Source organism: Melanotaenia boesemani, chromosome 12, assembly GCF_017639745.1.
Source record: "Melanotaenia boesemani isolate fMelBoe1 chromosome 12, fMelBoe1.pri, whole genome shotgun sequence".
In the NCBI taxonomy this organism is placed as follows: Eukaryota; Metazoa; Chordata; class Actinopteri; order Atheriniformes; family Melanotaeniidae; genus Melanotaenia; species Melanotaenia boesemani.
In genome coordinates, this window is record NC_055693.1 from 29688180 (window position 1) to 29708728 (window position 20549).

Below are 20549 nucleotides of genomic sequence, written 5' to 3' on the forward strand. Positions count from 1 at the left end.
GAATGAGTCATTGTGATCTGTTAGATCTATTTAATTTGATTCAGGCGTGATGAAGCAGGAATACATTGTAAACCTGATGGATTTCGGCCCTCGCAGGACAGAACTGTAGATGGATCAGCTGAGAATGTCTCATTTGATGATTTTGAGATTGTTTATCTCCCAACCGTACTTAATATTATTCACATGGGTTTTGACAAAACTAAAAATCTGCAAAGTTCTTGATTAAAACCAGAGAAAAGAAAAAAAAAATCCTTTGTTAGTTTGCTTGCTGCATTTCATACAAGTACTGAGAGCAGGTCAGGTTTTAGGTTTAGTTGCCAACCTGCTAAGTTTTTAAAAATATAAAACATACACTACATAATCAAAATAATAATATAATGGTAATGTTAACAAGTATTAAAGGTGATGAGGTGTCAAAGGTCATTACACTTCAATTGACTAACACCATGCTACCAGGTGAATAAAATAACTTTTTAAGCTTGATAAATGGATGATCCTTTCTCTTTTTTTTTTTTTGCTCCTAACAGACCAATTGAGGGTGTTTAATGCTTGGTTGACTGAGTAAAGCTTCTGGAAATGACTTCCTTTCACTGGCATAGTCACAGAAGAGCTGCTTCATTCTCAGGACCTTTTTGATGTTTACACACATGCTTCCCTCGTTTTGGGATTAAGAGGCTGAGGGAAATGGTCCAGTTGACATAGTGTGAATCACCCAATGATTTGTGGAGCCTGAAACCTCATTTTTCGTTCTTTTAGCACCAACTTAATACTCTGGATTGTGTATTTAAAGGTGGATAGATGGACATACCAAAACACACCTCTGCACCATACAAGTAAAAGTGTTTCAACATTTCCGTCTGTGCTGTTAGATTCCCACTCGGATCGGTCTAATCTAAATGCTTCTGCTAATTTACACCCCATAAAGTGCATTAACATTCATGAGTGAGAGCATAAATTTCTGCTGCACTTTTCTGTGTTCTGATCTGTATCTGTAATATCTGATATAAGACGTCTGGATTTCCCCTCCATGTGCTTGCAAGTTGGAGATTGTTCCTTTACTGATTCTGACTCATGCTCCTAAACCAAACAGCAAAGTTTTTGCCCACTTTCGAATGAGTCACTGAGCGGAAATAAACCCAGTGTGAGACTGGCCGACTCAGATAGCATCTTTAATAAATGAAAAAGGCGTGTTGTTGTGGTTGTGCTGCAGTATCCGTGACACACGAATACACTTTTAATCCAAACCTGTTGCACTGTGGACATTAGAGGAAACAGTTTGACTCCACTGAGCTCCAGCTGTTAAAGTCAGTACAGGATGCTGGAGAGGTGGCATACATTCATGTCTCAGCAAATCACTGTCTGAATACGTTGGTGATGATCGGTTTGCACTGAAGCCTAGTTTACCTGTCTGCTGCGCCTGCTTTTATTATACAGCTGATACACAACAGGGTCAGCATTAAAAGAGTTCCCAGACTTTTCAGGAAATGCTTTGGTGGTGTGGATAGACAACAAACAGCCCACTTTAGAAAGAATTGTCAGCGTCATAGAAGTTAAAATCCCACAGAACAAGAACACGGCCACAATAATGAGATTCCTTTCTCTGATGAGTTGTGCAGCAAACAGCATGAAGCATTTTAATCAGCATTAAACCATACATGGAAACTGAGATCCATCCATTTTAACTCCATTTCTTGTTGCTGAACTGGAAGTTTTGTTTATTCTCTGTTTTTTAGCATTCCTGCTTGGAGATCAGAGTTGTGTGCGCAGCACTTACCAGAGTTTACACTATTTACTGAAATTCTCATAACCCACATTCCTGCTGCTTACTCTCATCTGGGAAAGACTTAACTAAGGACAACAATGACTCACACACAAACAAACAGACAAATATAAATCCTGATTTGGTGTATACGTGTATCGTATTAACACCAACATGTTGGAAAGGACACACACAGACTTTCTGGGAAAAAACAAACAGGTCAAAGGATTAATTCAATGATTGCACTTGTGTTTTTTTTTCCATTTCCTTGCAAACTCTACAGATGCCTTTCAAAGAAGCATCTGGATAATTTGTTCTTTTCTGCCCATCCGGATATGGATCCTAATCCGCAGAGTCAACACTACTAATTCTAGACTTCCGATATCCGCGTTGTTTCATCTTTCTGGGAAGTGAGAATGACAGTGTTGTCATCACCGGCTGGACAGCCCCTCCTGCAAACTGCAGCACTGCAGATGATCAGGTAGCAGGTGTGGGATGGAAAAGCCTGATGTTGCTTATGTTTAATGGGTTAGCCTGGTTTTCTATAAGCAGTGGCAGTAAATAAGCAGCTCCTTGTCATTTTCTCTTGGGGTGGTTGTGGTAGAAAAAAAAATGGATGGAATCTGACATTTTTTATGAGATGACAATATACGGCTTGGCTTTTGGTCCCAAATTGGACTCCTTGGCCTCCTTTATGCAAGTCTGTGGAAGGAGAAGTTCAGACTTGCTGTGGCCAGTCCTCTAAGGAAACAGCTGGCGTGCCATTCCTCTGCTAACCCTTTCACCCCCTGACTCACCTGAATGTTTAGCAGCAGGGAAAAATAAAATATGATCCTTTATGACCATTTGACAGCCCTCTGACGCAAAATTTTACATCCATGAGCCTTGAACATGGGTTGGTTTTACATGAAGAAGCAGCTGTCTGTGATCTGAAAGTCAGTGCAGAAAGAGTCATGAACTCCACTCAAGTCAAGTGGTCCACCTGTACTTACAACATACTTATGTTCAGCTGCCATTGAATAGGACACAGCTGCAATAGGATGTAAAGATATTTACTTATTTTACACAGAGCTTCCTGTTACCTGCTTAGCGCCACTGTAGTAAATGTGTAGCTAACCGGAGTGGGACATTTCAACTTCGTGACCCTGAAACCCTGCCCATATTAGACAAGCAAAGTCTGGATTCCAGGTGTGGGAGAGTCCCTCTCCATTCCTTTCAGGTCTAGAAAGCAGGTAAATTATTTGTCAGCGCAGGGTGACCCTTCCCTACAAGTTAACACAAGTTAAGCCATAATTTAGGAAAAAATCATCCTTGTGTGCCCAAATTTCTGACAAGTTTCAGTGAAAACTTAAAGGTTTTCTTAGTGGATCAAATGCGTTGCTTTTACTTCTTTTATGCTGCAAAGTGAAGGCAGTGATGAAATTTATAGGAAATAACACTAATTAGTTTTATGCCTTAACATGTTTATTTTTTGTAAAATAAAAATGCTTGTAAATTCCCAGTCTGGACATGTTTATTCACATTTACTTCACCTTGAAGTCAGTCAGCTGTTGGGAGCAAAAGAAGATAGCGAGTGACTGAGCTGAGTTATTTGCTGTGTTTGGAGAGATAATGAGGCTGAACGGAACAGCAAGTGATTAACAAAAGTGCGACTGAACATTTCAGGTGTGTTCCTGATGGCAGGTGACTTTAATCTCCCACTAACACCCCACAGTTGACCTCATTGTGATTATGTTTCCCTCTGCTGGCTAAATCAGGAAACAGCACAATTAAAACATCATTTTCCCTAACAGATTCTTCCTTCCACGTCATTTTCTCTTTGCTCAGCTGAAAAGCAGTTCTGATATTTCCATGTTGTCCCTTTGAAAGTCGTCTAATGTGCTGTTGAATGTCTAATTCCTGTTGTTCAGCAAGCATAATCACCATGAGCACGCTTGTGGTTTCGCTTTGTGCTTTCCCATCAACACCGCAGGTGTGTTGAGAGTTTTGCAGCAGCTTTATTGTAAGCGCTGAAAAACAAACACCTTGTAATGACTTTGTTATCGCCACGATCATCATTTTAAAACTGTGATAGAGCTACACGCCCTCATGAAGTTGCTGATTTTTTTCCAATATGATGTGTTATTATCGGGCTTTATCTAACCGCCTGCTGTGTGACAGCTCTTATGCTGCTTTATGTTGATTTTCCACACAGGTGTGTTTTTGTCAAGCGGAGGCTCCACCTGTTGAGTAAAGTTTGCTTTTTCTTGTTTGGTGTATCTGGATCAAAAAAGGGTTGGGATTGTTGCTAACTTGATGGTAAAAAATGATTAATTTTACAAAGAGAAAGTGGAAACCATTGTGACATTAATCTTTTAATCTATATGACCTGAAACACTTTTTTCCATTTTTTTGCATTTACTTTAAATTTATCAAGCAATTTTACTGATGGTGTGTCAGGCCTTATGATTTATGTGACCTGGTAAACATGGATGGAATTGTGGAATTAATTGTAAAATGTGGAATATTGGTGGGATTTGCTCATGTTGGGGTGTGATCTGTTACTCCCAACCAGTTTATGGTGCCATTGCCAATAAAAACAAGAGAAGCTGGATGAAAGTTTAATGAATTTTGACTGCTGCAGCCCCCCCCCCCCCCCCCATGTCACCTGAAGTCTCCCCCAGAAGTTCAGCAGTGGCTAAATATCCAAAAAATGTAGAAATTTGCTGTTCGAATCCTAGCCTAGAGCTATTTTAGGCCTTTCACACTGGTCAGGCTCCTGAACCTAATTTTGATCCGGCACATTCACAGAGAAAAAGTGGTTTGGAACTTGAAATCTTAACAGGCATCTTTTCTTAATTGCAAACCATGATGTAATCAGAGGAAAAAGGCTGGATTCACCTGAACGCCAGACTGCTGGTTTACGTATGTTTTAAAAAAAAAACCAAAAAAAAACCAGACCACTGTGTTGCTTATGTTTAAATACAGTTAGAAAAAAACAAAAAGACGAAGACTGAATGAACAGACCAGATAAGGACTGGGCTTCGAAAGTGAAGTGTGAGTGAGAAAGATGTGGGTAATTGCTGCTGGACAGCACCACAGCAGCTCCAACCGAGAACCCAACCGAGGACCCCCCGTTCCGCCTGGTTCTTCCACAGATGAAGTTGGTAGCTTTGAATACATAATGCTGAATATAAAGTTCTGATCGTCTGACTGAGGTTAATCAAACTCTGGAATCATTCATTAAGAATAAAACCTCAATGTTGCTGCATTGTTATGTTGCCTGGCAACCGAGTTCAATTTTGTTAGGTCATACATGTAAGCTGGTGTTGACATCCATCCATCCATCAGGATATATTGTTTTTTTGGTGGGGAAACTGTAGGATGTAATAGAGCCTCATAACCATCAACTTCAGGACAAAATTTCCAGGCTGTTAACTTTTACTTTTGTGTAGTAAAGTCCGCCCACTTTGGTTCTGGTTACGCTGGTTTGTGGGCCAGTTTGAAAGAAAGCACCAAGGTTCTGAGACTCGCGAACGAAGCTGCTGTCTAAACCAGAACTGTGTGAGAGCACTATTTACTGCATGTCATCCACTTTTTCTCTGACCCTTTCCTGCCAAGCCACTGTCCATTAAAGGCCTCTAGAGCCAAAAACAAACAAACAAAAAATAGATATAAAGATATTTTTCCAATTAAAATTTTGAAATCTTATACTCTCACCACATGATTAAATACACTGCCCTGCAGAAAATTAGGAAACATAATAAAAGGAAGAATTTAGAGGAAAAATAATGGAAAACAACCTGGACGAAATTAAATTGAATTAGTGTCCTGAACTGTATGTTATTGCATTGTGGTGTTGTTCACCTAGTGAACAGCAGAGGGAGCCATTTCTCCATTACTAAACTCCATCTCTGCGCTTTAGATTGACAATCAGATATATAAAGCAGCACAGACCTTACAGCTTTAAAACTGTGATAACACCTACAGAGCTTCCATAAATCAGCCACACAGCATCTAAACATTAACGTGAAGCTCCGGCGATCTGTGCTTTCATGCATTTCAAAGGTAAACAGCTTTTAGAGAGGCTGCTCAGCTCATTTCCCCCTCTCAGTCTAGCCAGCGAGTATTCATCTCAAGCACAAGAATCAATACTGCGTCTGTCACTCGTTGAGCTAACACCTCTGAGCCTATGCACACCGATTACAGCTGAGACGTTTCCGGATGCTCTGAACTGACAGTGTGCTAATTAGTGTAGTCATTACAGTTACAAGAACTCTCCAAGTACTCCCTTTAGGGTGTGAGGGATGATCACAGGTTTCAAATGTTGACACACAACAAGATCAGTTGGAAATTACTTTTTGCTTTATTGACACAAAATCAATGCAAAGGACTTGACTTGCTGGTGCATGAGTCATAGTTTCCAAAATACGCATGAATCATGGGCTTTGATTAAATCTCAAGCCTCAGAATCAACAGAAGAACACTTACAGGCCACCTGGGAATTTTGTGGCATTTCAGACATGTTCTCAGGGTACAGTATATGCATGCAAAAGCTATCAAGCCTTGATCTGCTGTGCATAAGTAATGGTGTTTACATTGAAAATTACACATCTGCAATGTAGTTAAAATGTGGTAAAACATCCTCGTCTGTCTTCTGTCTCATATACAGAACGAACCCCCTCCATCTTTTTCTGATACTGTAACTGTTGTTTAGGCACCACAGGCAATATTCCCCTGTTGTTATGGAATGTGTCTCATTGAGAGTGATGGCCAAGCTGTTTCTGCTTGCCTGAGCAGGACTGTGAGGAACCCTGCAGGGCTCAGTCTGCCTGTCTGCCTCTTTGTGCAGGACCCTGCGAGATGCAGCCGTGCAGTCTTTAAAGAAGCAACAAGTACATTTGCTGCCTTTCTTTTTTTTGCACATTTCAAACATTATACCCATTGTCCAGAGGAGTTTCTGCAGTATTGCATGGGGAAAAACCCTACTTACAAGCAAGAAAACTATGACAAAAGCTTGTGCAATAATTTGGGCTTTAAAGCTAATTAAGTCTACAGAGGCCTATGAAAGGTTGAGTTTATGTATAAGCCTTCTTCACTCATTTCTTTTATAAATTGTGTAGCTTATGTGGCTATTTGCAAGAAAACTTTAACAGTTTATGGCTTAATGTCTGAACAAAAGGCATTTACGCCACAGGCAAAGTGACCCCCTCAGAACCTGCTCATGCAGGCCACTCCAGCTCGGCGATAAGTCTCTATCTGTGGGAAACAAGACCCCTTTCCCTCCTAACTTGATAGCTGTGACCCTCTTGACCTCCATTCTGTTAGCCAACCCCCCCCTCTTTTCATTCTCTGGCTGTCTCACACACCCTGTGACACACATTCGCTGATCAGATATCTAGGAGATGCAAGAAGATATGTGATCAGAATTAGGGTCTTTCACTGTGATGAGCAAGCCAGCAGAGAGGCCATCTGCAGCTCAAACAAGGGTCAGGCACTGTGTGTGTGGTGCGTGCGTGAGGTGTGTTGTTGGTGTTGGTTTCAGCCATATGTCCACTATGGTTTGTATATGTTTATGTCTGTTTACTCTGCTGCTCAGCTGGGACATGCTGTGCGACTGCAACACAAGTGTGTTTGTGTGTGCGTCTGACATGCACGTCAGCCATGCGTGGGCTTGTCCGTGACCGGCTGTGTCTGTCCATGCCTTGGAGTTCAGCGCCTGTCCAACGAAGACTGCACCAAGACACCCAGCATGAGGTCAAAAACCCACACTTGCTGAAATAACATCAGTGTGTGCGTATGTGTGCCAAAAGGCCTTGTAGCTGCTTTAAGTGCTCTCCAGCTGCTCGAAGGGATCACCTTATGTTCTTCCATTTGTCTAATTTTATACTCTTATGTCTGTTTTAGAGTTACGTTTCACGTTAAAATCTTCCCTCCTTGCCGGTCGTGCAGCCCAGCTATAACCTTTGTATTCTTAAATTGTTCACAAAAGCTAAATTTAGCGCTGATGAAATGGGCTCTCTGCAGATGAAAGGTGATCTCTGAATGACGGCAGTGTGGAGCAGAATCCAACCGTGCGGTGACAGATAATTGGACGCCGTCGGCCCCTCCTGGATTATGTTGAGGAGGTATTGTTGGTGTTGTAATTAGTCGATCATTCACCTCCCATTGATGGTCTCAGTCTTCAGAATCATTCCTGGTTTCAGGTTACATGCTTTTGTCTGTGTATTGTGAGGACAGACACAGGGGAGGCCTGGAATTTCAGTTCATCTCCTTTTCAAACATTTCACAGCTACATACACGTTACAGAAATGCATGAAGAATGCTGCACTTTAGTTTCTATCCAGTCCTCCACTAAAGCTGCACTGTGCTGCTCTGCAGGAGGGATGCAGAGATAAAGTGAAAGGAGTCGGGCTTTTTAGGGGTTAAGCAACACATCAATGCAATGATCAACAAGCCAGTGGTAGTGCTGGTGTCTTTTAATGTCCACAGTGTTTTGATTGTTAGGTTAACTCCACAGTGCCTAGTGGAGCCATGTCTTTATCTCGACCCACCACATGGTCAGTACCCTCCAGCAAAAAGTGACATCTGACTCGAGTGTCCTGCAGCTTTTTCAGTTTTACCTGAGGATGTGGAGGGTAATGATCTCAGTTTCATACATTCTTGGTACCCAAAACCAGCTGAGGTGGTGCAGCAAATTGCCTCCGGTGGTAACTTTATATCAAAAGCATCTGCAGTAAATGGTAGTTGTCTGACGTTTTAAACCTGAAGTATCTCCACCCAACAGATGCGGCTCCGCCCATCACATCTCCAGTAACACAGCTGCTCTGCGGTATACATGTTACCTGGTGCAGCATTGAAAAAGCCCCCCCCACCAAATAGTTTCCCGTTGCACCATGTTTTATTGTTGTTTAGGCTTTTTAAACTGGTGTTTTAGAACCTGGCAGATTTACACCATAACAGAAATATACATCTGTTTCCAATATGAACTTGTAAACTGTCCAGCACTAGCCAATAGCATCGATCCAAAGTCAGAATATAAATAAAACATTGATCCAGTAATACTTTGTGATATCATCAACCGTTTAATTGTTTTCTGTTAAATCAATATTTCATCTCATGATCAAATTTGATATAAACTGCTAGTTAATGTTGGTCCATGTGTAGGTGTTAGACAGTTTTTATTGCTCTCACAGTAACACAACTGTTGTTGTGTTGTGGGGAGTATCAGCGATAGAAAAGGAGCACAGAGAACTGATCGCCTCATCTTTAACACAAACAAAACAAAAGAGATGATGGTTGACTTCAGGAGGAACAGGAGTAAACAAAACACTGTTTATATCGTGGAGGAAGAGGAGGAAGTGGTGGAGGAACACAAGTACCTCAGAGTTCAGCTGGACAACATCCTAGACTGGAAATGCAACACAGACGCAGCTAATAGAAGGGACAGAGCAGACTCCACCTCTTAAGGAAGCTGAGATCATTCAGCGTCTGCACCAAGATGTTTCCCATCTAGAAGTCGGATGTGGAAAGTGTGACCAGCTTTGCAGCATCTGCTTTAGCAGCAGCATCAGAACCAGAGGCGTCAGCTTGTTACATACTCCGGAAGAGCTTTGTTCTCGTACTCCAGACTGTAAAAACAAGAAAAAAGTTTGTTTTGTTTCTGTCAGTTCATACTCCACGAGAAGCTTCGTCCACAGCGGGGCAGAGATTACAGTCTGTGTGTATGTGTAATGAACAATTGACCCGGATATTTCATACTTCATCTGTGGCAGTGGGGTTGTACATGCAGCGGTGTCCAAGTCTTGATATACCACGTGTGTTGTATTAATTTTCGTATTTTCTCACCACCCTGATTTGCTTTTAATTAAAACTAAATAAATGAACCACAACCACCTCAAACGTCCAGCCAGTCACACCGTACTTCTCAGAGCCGCACAAGAAGAAAGTTCTGCTCAGCTTATGTAACAAGAACAAGCCGCAAGATGTCCCAAACCACGTCCGCGAGAACTAAATGACGCCATTTTGTTCTTGACAAACTGATTAAGAAAGCAGGTTCTGTGCTGGGGAAAACTCTGAAGCTGCTCGAACTGATGTCCAAAAAAGAATGAAGCACAAGCTGAAAATAGTGGAAACTGTGCTAGTTACTGAAAAAAGTTCCTAGATACACTTCCTAGTTACTTCTTTGAAAAAGTAATAGTTACTTTGTTGATTACTTACAGCAATGTTTTACTGTTAAAACGATATTTACAGGCGACTTCACAGAAAAACAAGCCCAACAAGCGGACGTTGCAACACTGCCCACATATGTCATGTTATTACTACACACATCTTAAATAAATAAAACTCCCATTATAACACTAACAGCGTTCTGGTGTATTCTGTGTTCAGACGGAAAAAGTTTAAAGTGTCACTAATTAAAAGCAGAGGAAATGTATTCCTTCCTTCAGTCTCCCTTTTGTCTTAAACATACAGCACAAACGTTTGAAGCCCTCCTGCTGTAATTACCTGTCCGACAGCCTTCTTTGAAACAGGAAATCTTGGAGCCATGTTGTCGTCATGGCTCGTAGTTTGCTCTCTATACGGGCAGCAGGAGACATGAAAGACTAGTTAAAAACAGGGACACAAATTTTTTCAAAGTTCAAGGTGTATTTGTTGTTTGATGTGTGGAGATAACACGTGCTGACAGCGATCAGTCCAGAAGTGTCAGTGTACTGTACAGTCGTGGACATGTAATGTGTACAGTTCTTTTAGTTTTTCTTTGTCTGGGTTTTCAACACTGTAGAAAAGTTAGCCATACCACCCTTCCTGACAAGGTGTAAGGGTGTATGCTCGGCCTGCCACGTCTGATTAGCAAAGGTCCCACATTTTTTAACTTCAAAGAAAAGCTTGAGATTTTTGGCTTTCACAAGTGCACACGTGGACTAATACACTGTCACTTTCAGGTAGTTTCTTTCATTTTTTAATTTGGAATAAAGAGGAAAGAAAAAAGCCTAGTTAGCAAAGAAAATCACATGATGGGCGTTTTTGGGTGGGAATGCACCACTTGATTTCAATGAAAAAGATCTCACAGAAGGCTTGTATTGGTTTGGTGAAATTAAACTGTTTTCACAGCAGCACATTCTCTGTTATCCCGAACTTAATAATGTTATGCTTGAGATTGGTTTCTAATGTTAAAGCTAATTAGGATCCATAAAAAGGACAGTTTATTCAACAAGTTATTGGCATAAAACAGTTTAAATGGTTTAGATATAAGCTAAAGACTTTTTCTAACCACAGACAAGTCGACTGATGGATGATATCCAGACTTACTTTGGCATCACATTCTGCCATTTTGTCATAACTTTATTATATAAACCAACTTTCTAAAAGATTTTCAGCATGTTATTTAAACATGTTGAAATGTGCCAGAGTGATATGACACAAAAGGTGATATTTTGTCCACCTTACAAAGTACAAGCCCTGTGCTGTGAATACGTAGAAGCGAACTCCAGTCCGCCTGTAAACCTAAGTCTTAGTCCACTTCCAGTGAACCAAATACAGAAAGTGGACTACAAAGCAAAGGGTAAAATGGATAAACACAAACAAAGCAAAGGTGCGTATGGGACGATAAGTAGCCCAGAGAAATGGTTTGCGGTTCTGATAGAAATATGGTCAAACAAAGACCTCTAAGATTTGATGCAGCTCCATGTTTTGCACTGATGTGGTGGAAACAGACATAGACGGTGTGTCTTGTCATCTCCTTCAGCAATTCTTTATGTAGTGCCACATCCGGCGAGGACGGAAGTACGTTATTTAAAAGGTCAGATTTGTCTGAGTAGTGCAGTCTCACGGCAAAGTCAAACCAGAAGAATGTTGCAACCCCTAATCGTACCGAGTCTGGTGGACTATTCTGGTGTGAATGCACCCGAAATAAGAAGGAAACAGAAATCAAAAATAAAAAAAAAACAACAAAAACAGCCAAACAACAAAAAAACCATCCCAAGTTGTTCTAAGCGTGACTTTCCTCCACTTCCCCTTCAGCCGCCTCATGCAGACGTTGTGTGTTCACGCTGTCACCAACATGACAGAAATGGCATCTTCTGAAGATGTTGACAACAAAAGTCAAAAAAATCTTTAAAGAGCACTTAGAACCTGAAGAGGAGAATTGTTCCATGTAAATAGCTGAATATGCGTCAGTTAGTTGTATTTCATGCCATGCAATTACACCCTGAAAAATACCAACATTAATTTGCTGCCTTCTCTTATTCCTGACTTTTTTGTGATGCCTTTTTTCAGTGAACTGCTGAAAGGTTTATTTAGAAAAGGTCACTACAAAAAAAAGCCTCTTTTTCCATAGCTATTATTAGATTTTCTATTTCTGGCAGTTTTACAATGAGGAACTGCCCAGAGGGTTACCCAGTGTAAATTTACAGAATTTGGTTCATTCAGCAGAAGGTTTCTCATACAAGAAAGTCTCTAATCATAAACTATTTCACTGACTCTTTCTTTCTTTGGTCAGTTAAAATTCAGAAGATGCCTGGCAGTTAGCTTGTTAGCTGACACAGTTAACTTGTTAACATACCTTTTTTTATGGGCCACACAAACATAATCTTGCAGACAAGGGTCAGCTGGCTCATTAGTGACCCCGAACCAAGAGAGTCAGTTAATGTTTCTAAGCTTGTTACAAGACATGTGCATCCCTGCATAAACATCTAGAAGGTTAATACAGATGATCCTTATTATGCCTTTGCTTCAAACCTCAGTACTACAGCTAAGATACACAAACTTCTATTTCCTTTTATCATTTAGTTGTTGAGTGTCTCTGTCAGTCGATCCCATAGGCAGCATAAGAAACCAGTCTGGGCAAGAAAATGAGGCCTAGTTCACTGTGAAACTGCAGGACTCTGAAACAGGCTTCAAAGTTAAAGTGGAAATTAAATGGCTCCATGTAGAGGGATTATTATGGAACACATTTGCATGAAAATCACTACCTCAGTCTATACAATACAAACACATTATAAATGTTTCCTCTGTCTAACTTGATTGAATTTCTACATTTTATGCAGAATAATTAATCGTATTCTAAGGATACTAACATTATCTCCCCATTATCCCTCATATGTATTATTCCATTACTGTAATAAAGTAGAGTTGTTGTAGTTTATTTAAGCATGCATACACAGAACAATAGAAACATTTGTTCAATAATTGGCTGCATTATTGCAGTCGAGTGGGACTTATTTAATTAAGGTCTTTGCTGTTTGTCTGGTAAACTGTCCTCACAGTATATGATGTAATTACTTTAGCTGAAAACTTTAATCATCATCAGTCTATATCTTTAGATTCCTAATTATCATAATTTAACCAAGACAGCTAGTCAAGGGGAACAACCCCCCCTCTCTGTAACACACTGAAAGCTCTGGTATTGTACACTGGAGAGTGGAGCTGCTGTAATTCTGAGGTATCAGTCAGCAGGAGAGATCGCTTTTCACCGCTGTCACAAAAGGAGAAGGAGGAGTTAGAAGAATGAATATTGCCAGGGCAGCCAATACGGAGCACACCTCCTCCTGCTCTCCTTTGAATGGGGCACTCCTCCTAGTTTCTCGGCTCTGCCTGCTGGAGTGTGTGTGGAGACAGAGCAGGAGGAAAGTGTGTGTGCAGTGGCTGTGTGGACATGTCATAGTTCACTCTGGGAGCCTGATCAAGCCGGTGGACGTGGTTACAACTTGACATTATGCCTATGATGAGGACCCAGCTTGGAGTTTTATTTTTGTTGGCCCAGTCGGTGGTCTACTCTGAAGCTTGGTTCTGGTCCTGGAGTGGTACTACAACGTTGCCCCCAACAGTGGAACATGAGGGGTCTGGCAGTCCAGTGGGTAGTGGAGAACCGCCGTTAGAGAGTAGTGCAATGGTTGGAGCAGAGATCATTCATGAAGGACACATGATCCAGCAAGAAGTCCAGACTTCGGATGAGACCACTGAGGCTCCTCAACTGGCCACCTTAATACCTCCTACAGTACCAGAGAATGAACATGCCTCAGAAAAGAGCACTGCAGGGAGCTCATCACTCATAAACACACCTGGTAATGGCACATCTTCATTAAAGGGTATGGGTTCTGGAGCATCTGATCATTTAAAGTTCACAGGGAATTTGTCAGTCATGTCTGAATTGTCCTCAGAAACGCGTTTGTCCAGCTCTTCATTGATGCCTGAATCAGCTTTTACACCAGGGACTGAAACAAGTTCAGAGTTTGAATTAGTTAAAGTAATGTCTACTGATCATAGGGAATTGGATATCAGTGTAAACCCCCCTCAAAATGGGCAAAATCTGACATCAGAGAGAAGTTGTACAACTTGTACCACAGCAAATGGGAGCCACAATACTGGCAGCACAAAATCAGAGCAAAGTCTTGATCCCCCTGAAACCCCCAACAACAATATAGAAAACTCAAACAGTACCTCTAGTTGGAATTACTTGAGTCTGACTTCATTTAAGAGCCCAAAAGATTTGCAGTCTTTAAGTTTAGGAAACCAATATAAACAGCTTTCTGCACAGTCTCAAGGCAACCAAGAAGCAGTTCACTCACCAGCTGGTAAGTTTACTGCTAATTATGTATTACAATCTAGTCAAGCTCCATTTGCTAGCCAGACACTCTCAACAGCAAAAACATTAAATAATAAATCCCCAAAAATGAGAGAAGACACAAGCTTTCCCACAGCTAGCCAAACACAAGCAGTAGTGAGAAGCCAGAAAGCATTTACTGGTGAAACTGGTCACATTTTAGATGCTACTCAACCACCAGGCAGTGAGCAAGAGCTAAACCCAACAAGCTCAGTCAGTCAGACAGCTGCAAGTGGCCAGGCAACTGAAAACCACACAGAAGAAGCTAAATCAGCATCAGACATTCAATCCCCCCAGTGCTTGTTGGTAGATACTCCTCTTCCTTTCTGCTCCTCCATGGTTGGGAAAAAGTTTGCTGTGCCTAATTACTTCAACCAGAGCAGTGAGGAGGAAGTCCGAGCGCTCCTGAATGAATGGGCATGGCTGCTGCAGGCACGCTGCCACCATAGCTTGGAGTGGTTTTTCTGCCTTCTCTTGCTACCGAAGTGTGGCCCAGAGGTCCCGCTACCCGTGTTACCTTGCCAGAGTTTCTGCCAGGTGTTGCAGGACAGTTGCTGGACACTCCTGGATGAGGGACGCCTCCCTGTGGAGTGCCACACTCTGCCAGATGAGGATGATGGGTATCAGTGCTTGTCAGTTAGTAACCAGAAAGGTAATTACTGGTTCAAAATGAATCTTATATAGGGATTCATTTTAAACCAGTTTTAAAAATCTACTTACCCATTACCCCGTCCCCACCCAACGAACTGACATTTATATCCACCAGCACAAAGTAAGAGATTAACCATCAATCAGTTACTTTTACGTTTATTTTTGCTTTTATTCGTGTCATTGGCCTAACAAGCATGTTGCCAGCAAGTTATTGTGTTTACCTGTTGCATGTATGTTCCCCTTGACCTTAAGATTGCATGATTCCCTTTATTTTTTGGTAGGTCATAATACACATAAACACACAATCAACTTCCATTGTTTTCTTTGCTTTGGTAAAATTTGTTCATGTTTTATGTTTTTTTGCAGAGACATGACTGTAAATGTAAACCGTGATGACTTCAGGGGGAAAAAAAAAACATATCTAATTGAGACCTCTGTCAAATGGCCTTAATCTAAAAAAAGCTTATGCATGATCTGCAGATCAGGAAGTGGTTTGAAAGTTGTGTTCGGACATAGCGACATTAGCTTGCCAAGCATGGGAAGACCTCATGTTTGTGACTGTGGGTTTCATTGCCATGCCATTTTGCATAAATGCATTGGTTCAATTAATATAGCCTCACATATTTCATAACCTTAATTATATATTCCAGAAGCAACAGAGCCAGTGTGCAAACTGATATCTGCATCTGTTGCACTACTAGTGATTGCTGATTCATGTGAGATCATCCTGTTTTCTTAGTGGGGCATCAAACTATCTCATGTGAGCTTTCTCTGCTTCAAAGCCTGTTTCTATTTGCTGACTGTTTGTTGGTCCTGCCACCACTTTCAGTTCATGTCACCAGGAGTTGAAGATTGTCTGTTATATTTCAGACACTTAGTTTTATTGACAGATGTGAGTGGACATCATGTTTCTGGTTCCAGGGCTGAGACTTATATCAGCTCCATGACATATTTTGTATTTATTGGAAATGCTTTAAATGTGTGTTTGTTGTCAAGGAAAGTCATGGATGAGGATAAACTAGGGTTAGGGTTTGGATTAGAGGAAACGTAGATGAAAGTTTTGGACTATATAGGATCATATTGCAAATCCAGGTTTTAGAGAGAAGAATGTTTATACAATATGTCTGATAGAGAAACCGCTAAAAAGTTAGAGGACCAAATAAATGTTGGGGTTCCTGGATGCAGAGGTTGTGAGACTGCACATTAACCTTATGCATATTAAAAGGAGCAACCTTGTTCACATCTTTAAACCCCGAGGGCAATTTTTATTGGTACTCCAGAAGTCAGTTCACCACCAAGGCATGTATGTTGCTTGTAAAAGTAGCCCCAAGGTATAATTGCATTGCTTTCAGCCCCTCTAAATCAGACATAAAAGCTCTGCAGCCAAGACCATCTGGTATCACTCATTTAACTCATTTGGACCTGATAACTAACACAAGTTTACCCATGTCAGTGTTTGAAGGCTGGCTCAGGCCTACAAGCTACTTCTGCCCACTGGTTAAAGTACTGAATGTCCTTATTTAATCTAATTCTTGCTGTTTAACTTTCATTCTGATTCTAAGTTCTATTAGCCTCCCAAATCCTGAGGTTAACTGATGCATTTATTCAGTTGAACTGTAGATTATGAACTACATATGGTCTGTGCTAACACCCTTAACTAGTGCCAGCGTCTGCAACAAACTAAGACATTTTTGAAAGGGAAAGCAGATTGGTGCACTCTGGCTTTAAGGTAAATAAGGTCACACATGAGTAGTCAAGATAATGTGTTACAAAACTCTGTAAATGTGTGGCTTAAAACTGAGAGGGAGAAACAAAGGACAAAGGAACAGAAAAGTTATTTCTGTTTATTAGTCTGGTAACTTCAGGACCGTGTCCACCCACTTACAAGCCCTTTGACCCTGGATCAGAACCATTATTATATAAAGTGTCTGGAAAGCTTGAGACGCTTTTCATTACCTACAGCTCTGCTAGCCTGGCGTGTGGGAGGAGGGCACTCATTTTCTCCTTTTTACTGTGGGTCGTAACAGCACCCCACCTCTACATCATTTAGCTCTGACATGTCATGGAAGAATGTTTCATGATGAACTGTGTTTTTTTTTTTGTGAGTTGATATATTTCAGATTAATTTAAGGAAAGCTGAGTGCCACCATTGGGTAAAAAAGCAAAAGAATATCTTTGATTTAAGCCTGTAGATGTGTGAGAGATTACTGGGGGAAGACAGTGCAATCAGTGTAAGATCTGTAGGACGTGATCCTTTCACTGTGGGATGAAAGTTGGGGTGGGAGGGGGGGTCAGGATTGTTAGGGCTCAATAGCTCTTTTAATGATGTTTTCCATGGTTACCAGTCTCTTCTTGAAAGATGAGCAGTCATTCAAAACAGGGTCTAAAGATCAACTGCAGTTCATTTTGGGGAGTTCTGGATAACAAAATCCTGTAAGAAAGTCTTATTCTCACCCTAACTGACAGCTTTAGGCTGTTTATTACAAAATAAGCTAAATCCTCCCAGTGGTCACATCTGTACATCTATAAAAAAAGGAAGGATGCATATATTTGTTGGATGGTTCCAGAAAGTCTGTGCATTTTGCTCTGTTATGTGGATCATGCTCATTTTAATGGTCTGACCCTGATTTGTAGCAACAGGGTTCCACTGAGCTGAGACTGATATTGTATCTCATGACAGGAAGACCTGAAGTTGGCTCCCGGCCTTCATGGTGGCGCTTGCCAGGGAATCATTTTGACTTGGCCTGCAGGAGGGTTCCAATTATGGGCACAGCGCTGTCCGACTGCTTTTCTGCCAGAAACCTGTTACCCCCTGTGGTTTGTGTTGTTCTTGTACAAAATGAGAAGTGACAAGGCTATGTTTGCAAAACACGGTTCAGAAGCACCGGGATGCTCGGAGCTGGATAAGGGCCCAACGTATGGCTTAGTAGGGACAGAGGTTGTTGCTAAGTGGTTTGAATGTCTTAAACTCATTTTGAAGCACTTTCATTTTACTTGAGTGGATATTGGAGGTTTAGGTCTGTGCAGAGGTGGAGAACATGAACCATTACCCAGAGTAAATTGCACAGGTTGTGGTGAAGTCATTGTATGTGTCTTAGGAAAAGAAACAAGCTATGTTTACTTCTTACGTTGAATCAATATTTCCTCATGTACTTCCAGTCTTTTGTTGCCCTTTTCCAACTTTTCTGAGATGCTTTGCTGCCATCACATTCACAATAAGCTCATGACCTTCCGTGAAATGGTAAAATGTCTCAGTTTCAGTTGTTATTGCTCTGCTGGGGATAAAATATGGGTCTATGAGATTTACAAATCATTCTGTCTTTATTTACATTTCACACAACATGTCAACTTCTTTAAAATCTGGGTTGTTCATACTGATTTGTATCAGCATTGATACCAACAGCACAGCCAGACACACACACCTCCTCCCCTCACTAGTATTAAAGTAAGTCAACATTATTTTATTTAATGGTTTCACATGAAAGTTTAAAGTTTGGGAGCCTTTCTGAACAGATGCAACAGTGTTTTACAGATAAATGCACCAGAGCAACTTAGAAGTATGCCCTGAATTCTTTCCTTTTTATAGCTGTTATCATGTGTTTTATGAAATACCAAGAAGCAGTGACAATCTGTGTGTGTGTCTTAAGTGTGTGTGTGTGTGTGTGTGTGTTTAGTGTAAGTGAAAGAAAAGCAGAGAGCATGTCTTTCAGACTTCATAACATCTCAGGGTGGGTTGGGTATGTTGTCATCTTCCTGTGTCCCCTCAGTTATGACTTTAACGTCCTCTTACTTCTTTTGGCTCTTTTTATTTTCTTTTTAAGGAACAAGCATTCAGACCTGTGACACAATCGTCCGTAATTAATGATGTAAAGCAGGGATGCCCAGGTGTACATTATATCCTGCTTTATTGTCTACAAATTTAAATTAATTCTATTAGTTTTTTTATCTTCAATGATGTGAATGTGAGTCAGTCTGTTGTTGTTCAAAGAACAAGTGATTTTTCATTTAACTGATTGAGCTAAGGAAGAAAATTAGAGTTTGACTGTGTATGAATGGAGGTAAGTGAGTTCCTATTGTGGCAGATTTTATCATATCCACATTTGTTATCCACTGAATCGATTTAATATCATTTTGTGATCAAACTTGGGATTTACACTCCTAATAACTTTCAATGAAGTTAAAAGCAGCAGGTCGGTCTGCAGTAAACAGGAATAAACAATCTGCAAAAGAGACTAAAATAATTAAAGGATTGAAACCATACAAACACTGTAAAGGCAACGCTAACCAAAACATTAATAAAGTTTAAGTGGATCCAACTCAAAAGAGTCTAAACAACACGCCTTCAGCTCAACATTTAGTCATCATGCAACACAAAATTGATATTTACTTTATTTAAACAGCAACAACATTTAAGACGAATCATTTGATAATAAACATAGTTTAACCCACAGAAATACAAATAAAACTGCTTTAGTTTAAATAATGACATTTATATTAATGGATTTTTTCCCCCAAAAAATAAGGTGTTGCATACAAGCTTAGCTAGCTTAAATTTTAACCTCTGTCCTGAAAATGTTTAGTTTGACATTTTTCCTCTTTGGTATCAGAATCACATTGATTATCCAATATTTTCTTGGTTGCATCATTGTAGTGTTGTGAAACGCTGCTGCAGGATATAATGATTTGCTGGATCTTCATCTTTGTTTATGTTCCTAATTCAAACTTATGTCATGAACAGCTAAGTTAATGTCCAACCACAGGAGCAAATGTAGATTAAAGGAACTCAACCATCTCTTATAAGCACTGCAACCACTAATTAAGCTGGAAATGCATCCGAGCCGCGACCTTTCTCTTCAACAATCCTGGGATTGTAATTTTCATGTTTTCTGAGGTGAACTCTGACTCTGCAGACACAAGGTCAGACAACTGAGCTGCTTCTTGCAGAGTGAAAGGAGAGATGGTGGTCCCTGCCAGCAGGCCTCAAGCGATGTTTGAAGTAGTGGTGCAGTGTAGTCGGCTGAAACCGCAAACGTCTCCGACTGCCCAGATGTTCAGATGTTTTCCCATGGATTATGCAGGATCATGTGTTGCCCAAAGCTGTGTACACAGTCTCTCACTGTATTTACAGCTTTATCAACAGGGAGTCTCTAAGCACGCTGCTCCGTCCTGGAATGCTACTAAAAGACAAAGAGCTGCTTTCCTGGTTAGTAAGCGGTCGGCTTGACAAGACAAACTAGTCCCATAAACCCAGCACCACTCCATTCATCACCAGCTCTTTTTTTGTGCTCAACTGACCTCAAAGCTGTCAGTGCTTAACAATGGCCGTTTGGAGAACCTGAATTGAAATTGCACGTAAAATGCTAATGACGTCTTTGCATCGCTAGCAATTTCTGATCTCTGAGGCTTGTTTGGGAGTTTGCAGACAGAGCAGCAGCTTGGGTAAAAACGTTCCCTGGAAAAGTTTTATCACCATTAGATCCGGTAATGAAATGATCTAATCATGGTGTCCAAGTGGCATCTGGCACAATAACAGAGATGCTTTTGTAATAAAAGGTG

At 40.8% G+C, this 20549-nt stretch overlaps 1 protein-coding gene across 5 annotated transcripts in view; it reads left to right on the plus strand.

The window, feature by feature from the left end:
• col18a1a (collagen type XVIII alpha 1 chain a) overlaps positions 1–20549 on the plus strand; it is an 89942-nt gene that overhangs the window by 25976 nt on the left and 43417 nt on the right. For 2 of the 5 annotated variants that reach the window (XM_042002509.1, XM_042002511.1), the window contains exon 1: positions 13327–13827. The exons of 2 other annotated variants lie outside the window; for them this stretch is intronic. In XM_042002509.1, the coding sequence (XP_041858443.1) occupies positions 13455–13827 (373 nt within the window). In that variant the 5' untranslated portion in view covers positions 13327–13454. Of the gene's footprint in view, positions 1–13326; positions 13828–20549 lie in introns of those variants that run through there. One more of the 5 variants, XM_042002510.1, reaches the window with a different exon arrangement.